Below are 6,000 nucleotides of genomic sequence, written 5' to 3'. Positions count from 1 at the left end.
GAAGAAAGTTACTATGTAAACTTAGAGATGGCAAAATATAAATATAACTTCCTTATTTTTTCTTTATTTTATTTAACATATTTATATACTGTAGCTGCCCTTCTGACATAAAAATGATTCTTATTATTTCTTTTTCACTTTCTTATATTTCCCTATAAGTAAAGGTAAAGGTTCCCCCGCACATGTGTGCTAGTCGTTTCCGATACTCCTTCTTTAATTCAAAATTTCCCTCTCCATTTGTCTTATTAAATATAATAAATTCTGCTGTGGCTAAGTTATAGCCAAAGTTTGAAAAATAGCTATAGTTTCAGAAAAGTGGAAAGTGGATTTCCCTGGGATGGTTTTCCTTCTGAAAGAAGGATTCTGAATTTTCTTTTTCTCAAAAACCAATATAGCTTTTTGAAAAATTAAAATAATAAATTACTTTCCTTTTTAGCAAGAATCTAAAACTTTGGTGTTTCTTGAAACCTGAGGTGAGGATTCAGTAAATACTGTGCAACAAAAAAGACTAATCCTGCCTATATTTCATAAATAGTAAAGAGACCTGGGGATTTAAAGCAGAAAATGCAATTTTACCGACTGGGAAATAAAGATGACAATTGTTTAAATAAGTTACATTGAACTATACTTTCAAATTTCAACTGGCCATAATTGAATAAAAATAATTGCTTTTTTTAGGGAGCTCAGTTTTCATGCAGTGGGTCCTAAATTGAAATCCTGGCACTTTAAATATCTTGCCACTTCTGGTTAAAAGGAAGTGGAGGCAGAAATATTACGAGCCAAGCCTTTTAGTGACTCATGACCATTCAAAATAAATGGCATAAACTTTGATTAAAGCTACTTAGCTTATTTGGAATGCAAAACCCTGGACCAGCACTAGATGGCTCCTCAAGAGTCAGCAATCATCTAGATTTTTGCAGACCCAATCTGTTCGCCTGGCTTTGATAGATTGGACAACAGCTTCGTAAGTTCTGTTTTTGTCCAAATATTCTAAATATTTCTCCAGAACTGCATTCCAGGCCTTTGCAGGATATGGAACACATTTATAAACTACATTTGAATACTTTCAGAAATTTGAGAACAGCTTGAAAACAAACTGTTTGTCTCCCCAGAGATTATGAGTTAGTGTTAGCATTCCATAGTGTTGCTTAGAGTCTATCTTATGAAAGAAAAAGCAAAGCAGCCCAGCACAGAATCAGTTTCCAGATAACTGGACTGACAAGTGACCCGCCTAGTTCTGAAGTGCAGCCTGTCTCAAAAGAAGGTTTTCCCTTTCCTAGTTGCTGGCTGGGCAGAGCAGACTTCCTCTAATCATGAAGGTAAGAAAGTCATTGAGTCAATCTCTATAAATCTATAAAAGACAGACTTTGTTTTGTAAGCAGAAAAGGACGACATGGGCTCACAAGTCCTGAAACAAAGGGTAAGTTGGGTGGGAGAGAATGGATAGCAGTAACTGGAATATATATCTTCTTCTTGTTGTTGTTGTTAAGCCACTACAGCAGTATTGTTAGCAAAGCATCTTTCAGCAGAGCTTTCCTTCATTAACATATTGGAAGATTAGGTAAAAAGAGTAGTTTAAATACACACCCCTTTATTAATGTCTTCTTCCTTTTCCTTTCTTTTTAGATTCTAACCATTTTGATTCTATTAGAAATTACAGGCTGCTTTCCTGTTTTTTCAAAGTAAGTAGAATTTGTGTTAAAAATAAATCTGAATGTGTCTTAATAAGCAAAAATGGGATGTGCATCATATGTACTCAAAAATGAGACGTGAGCTCATTTGTGGTCCTTGGTGCTCTTTGACCCTGGTTATTTTCTTATAGATGTTTCATTACTACCCTAGAATACATCATCAGTGCTGAGGAATTGGGGTTTTCTCTCATTATATATAATTTATATATGATTATATATGATTTGCCCCATCAGTGTTATGGTATGGTCTTGGTGGTTCCCTGATTAGGTTGTAGCTTATTGTTAACTACTTTGTCTCAGTTGGTAGTTCTGTGAATAGGGTATTGTTTACTTCTTGAAGGTTGAGTGATAATCTCTGCTTATCTGGGTGTTGAATGCTGGGGAGGAGATGTTTTAATCTTTTGTTTCCTTTTTGGCTATTTGACTGTCCCTTTTGAATGGTAGATGTAGAAGTCAAAACATTATAGAAATTCATAGAAGTCTGGTACTCAGACAAATTGGCCAGCAACAGGCACCTAGAGATAAGCAACATCTACATAACATTCAGGCGCTCACTCTGTTACACTGCGGCACTCGGGATTCAACCAAATTGCATTCTGGCTGTAGTGAAAAAAAAATTACTGGCTTTTTCCACTTATTGTTTCAAACATTGATCCAGCACTACGTTGTGAGGATTTCTTTTAGAAAATGAAGATTGTTCCAATACAAATAACCCTGTAAACAGGATGGTTCAACTTAGGGTTTTATTGTTTATTTATTGTTTTATTTCAAATTATTAGGAATAATTCTATAGCATGGTCGCCATATTTATTTGACTAACCTTTTCAGACTTTCAGGTCTTATATAGATAGGTGGAAAATATCTAGAAAATTGTAGTTAAACCTCAAATAAAAGCTAGAAATAGGTAGTGTTAAGACCTACTGGCAACAACTTTTTAATTTTTCAGTCAGCAGGTTTTCCCAATTAGTACTCTGTTATTGTTTAGTTTAGTTTAGTTTTATTTGATTTCTATACCGCCCTTCTCCCTAGGGACTCAGGGCGGTTCACAGGGCATATATAAATAACGATACAAAAGTTAAAAGGAAATTAAACCAGTGCCCAGTTAAAAAACAACAATAATAAAATACTAAAAAACCAATTTAAAAACCCATATTCCCCCATCAGGCCAGACCAGCTAATTCAAATAAGTGGGTCTTCAGCCCGCGGCGGAAGGATCGGAGGTCTGATGCCCTCCGGAGCTCAACCGGCAGTTGGTTCCATAATGCCGGAGCGCCCACAGAGAAGGCCCTCCCCCTGGGGGCCACCAGTCGACATTCCCTGACCGGAGGCACCCTGAGGAGGCCCTCTCTGTGGGAACGCACGGGGCGGAGGGAAGTTGACGCCGGCAGCAGGTGGTCCCCGAGGTAACCCGGACCCATGCCATGTAAGGACTTAAAGATCATGACCAGGACCTTGAACCTGGTGATGTATCTCTTCTCTCAATGCTTCACTAAATGACATTTTTTTTCTTTTTCCATACATAACATCCAATAGCATTTATCCAGTCCACTGCAGATGGAATCCATATGGTCCTTGGTCAGAGTGTGATGGCTGTACCAAAACACAGGTATAGTATTATAAATATTTTCTGCATATCTAATTGCTTGGAAATTTCTCCAAAATCATAAGCTGATTTATATTTCTGGACTCTTAGAAGATTATATACAGATAGTCTTTGACGTACAACCACAATTGAGCCCAAAATTTATGTTGCTAAGTGAGACATTTGTTAAGTGAGTTTTACCCCATTTTATGACCTTTCTTGCTACAGTTGTTAAGTGACTCACTGCAATTGTTCAGTTAGTAATACGGTTGTTAAGTGAATCTGGCACCCCATTGACTTTGCTTGTCGGAAGGTCACATAAGGGGATCACGTGACCACAGGACACTGCAACCATCATAAATATGAGTCAGTTGCCAACCATCCGAATTTTGTTCATGTGATCATGAGGATGCTGCAGCTGTCACAAGTGTGAAAAATGGTCATAAGTCAGTATTTTCAGTGCTGTCGTAACTTTGAATGGTCACCAAACAAACTATTGTAAGTCAAGGACTATCTGTACTGGAGATGCTATACCAGGGCCTAGTGGTACGGTATTGTTTAGTACTTGCAAGTTAAAACTAGTGTTGATATTATCATATAAGGGTACTATCCAGAAAGTAAAAAAAAATGTAAGCTAAGATTGAAATGCCTTTGATAATATGCAATGTAAAAAAACTTTTATTTGCTTACAGCTCTAACTTCTGTGACCTTACATTTCTTTTTTAGTATACCCTTTTGACAAGCAATAAGTGTTGGTAATAAGTTGCCTTTGTTAACTGCAACAATATATAGTGCTTCTAAGTATAACCAGAAGTCATACTTTAGAGCACGGGTGTCAAACTGCCGGCCAGATGCGTCATCGGGAAACCACCCCATTGCCGGCAATGGTAAAAAAGTTCCGATATGTTGTGAGTTTGACATGTCTGCTTTAGAGCGTTGTCCAAGGGGCATCTTTGTGGTGCCTTACGTCCAACATTATATTCATTATACTATATGAGCAAACCATTTTACTCATATTTATGGGGCTGCCACAAAAAAGAGGGGATCAATTTATTTTCCAAAGCACCAGAAGGCAAGACAAGAAACAATGGATGGAAACCAATAAAAGAGAGAAGCAACCTGGAATTAAGGAGAAACTTCCTAACAGCGAGGACAATTAACCAGTGGAACAGCTTGCCTCCAGAAGCTGTAGGGGCTTCATCACTGGACGCTTTAAAGAAAAGACTGGACAGCCACCTGTCCGAAATGGTATAGGGTCTCCTGTTGAGCAGAGGATTGGACTAGAAGACGTCCCAGGTCCCTTCCAGCTCTATTCTGATTGATTTATCTTTTCAGCTGGTTATTGATACAATACATATACAGTAGGTTTTTCCTGATTTTTCTGGTATTTTGTGTTCTTTCAACTTATTTCATTATCCTCTTTTTTCCCTTTTTCATTTTCTCTCTCTTCTCCTCAGTGTCAGACTTTTAACTAAGGCTCTCTGGATATGTATTTACAGGAGCAAGCTGGAGGTGTAGAAATTGAGGTATCCCTCTGCTTGCTGCTCTGGGCATTAAATTACAGACAGAGCTAATATGCAAATCAGATTCCTTGTCTAGGGCATTTTTTTTCAACCAGGAAAAAAATTGGTTGTGGAATTCCATAATTTCAAATCCAATCCATCAGACTGTCAAGCTGTAGAAGGCTGGTATAGTTATCATTATTCTGACATGAATTCTCAATAAGAGACTGGTCCCTAATTTTGATGGGTATGTAATTTTACATAGACATATACCACATTCAAAATAGAGACAAGTTTTTTCCCTACATTTTATTTTTTTTTCTCTCAGCCACAGGACTAATACAAACAACAGGGAGGGAGGGAGGGAGAAAAATCCAAAATTCTAAAAAAGAAAGGGTTCAGAATTATAATGTGGAAGATTTTCGGTTTTGTGCGATAGCGACCGGTTGCGGGCTTGCGGATTCTTCACACCCCCGTGGCTAATTTCGCCCTGCCTGGAGACCCTAAATGGGTCTATGTTACCCCAGAGAGTTGACGAAGAAAGAAGGGTGCTCCAGCAATTATGGAATGGTGGCGGCCATTCCGTTCGACTTGGGGAAAGCCTTCTAACCCGACAAGAGAAAGGCTGGCTGTATTGCATCAACTAAAGTCCAAAAGCACTAACCAGCACAACTGTGAACAGCGTGCTTGAAACGGTGAGGAATTCGGTCTTCTCTTTTCTATTCTTATTTTCTATTCTACATTTAATTTCCTAATTTCCCCAAGAAGCAAAATACCTCTGAACAGGAAGGAGGGGGATTTCCGCCCTACCCTTATACTAACGGAAGTGGCGAATTAATCTTTTTATGGAGAATCAAAATATATGGAAGTGAAAAACAAGTAGTTGCTGACACCTAGTGGTGGATGAAGACTATGACAGCTATGACTTTAATATAAGACTTGGCAAAACCTGGGAAAAGCTCATCTCTGTTTGTGACCTTCAAAGTTTTAACAACAAAGAACAGCTGTGACAAAAAAAGACAATAATCTGGGCTGTAGAAAAAGAGAGAATTATAAATTTTAGGGGAAAAATCTTTTTTGAACTAGTTGGACTACAAATATCTATTTAATTGGGACTCTAAAGCTATTTGCAGAGAAAAAGAAGAAGAGAAAAACTCAAATTCTTGGCCATCACGGATCAGACATATGTAGAAAGAACATATCAAGAAAACATAAATATTTCACA

General features: G+C 37.8%; 1 protein-coding gene across 2 annotated transcripts in view; it reads left to right on the top strand.

The window, feature by feature from the left end:
- Nucleotides 1-1,176: 1,176 nt before the first annotated feature.
- C7 (complement C7) overlaps nt 1,177-6,000 on the top strand; it is a 29,873-nt gene continuing 25,049 nt past the window's right edge. Inside the window, exons 1-3 of one of the 2 annotated variants that reach the window (XM_083356913.1) lie at nt 1,177-1,319; nt 1,627-1,682; nt 3,225-3,297. In XM_083356913.1, the coding sequence (XP_083213039.1) occupies nt 1,314-1,319; nt 1,627-1,682; nt 3,225-3,297 (135 nt within the window). In that variant the 5' untranslated portion in view covers nt 1,177-1,313. The other variant, XM_083356912.1, reaches the window with a different exon arrangement.

Source organism: Vipera ursinii (genome assembly GCF_947247035.1).
Source record: "Vipera ursinii genome assembly, chromosome: 2".
Taxonomy (NCBI): domain Eukaryota; kingdom Metazoa; phylum Chordata; class Lepidosauria; order Squamata; family Viperidae; genus Vipera; species Vipera ursinii.
The sequence above is the reverse complement of the archived record's forward strand: the minus strand, read 5'-3'. Positions and strand labels throughout refer to the sequence as shown.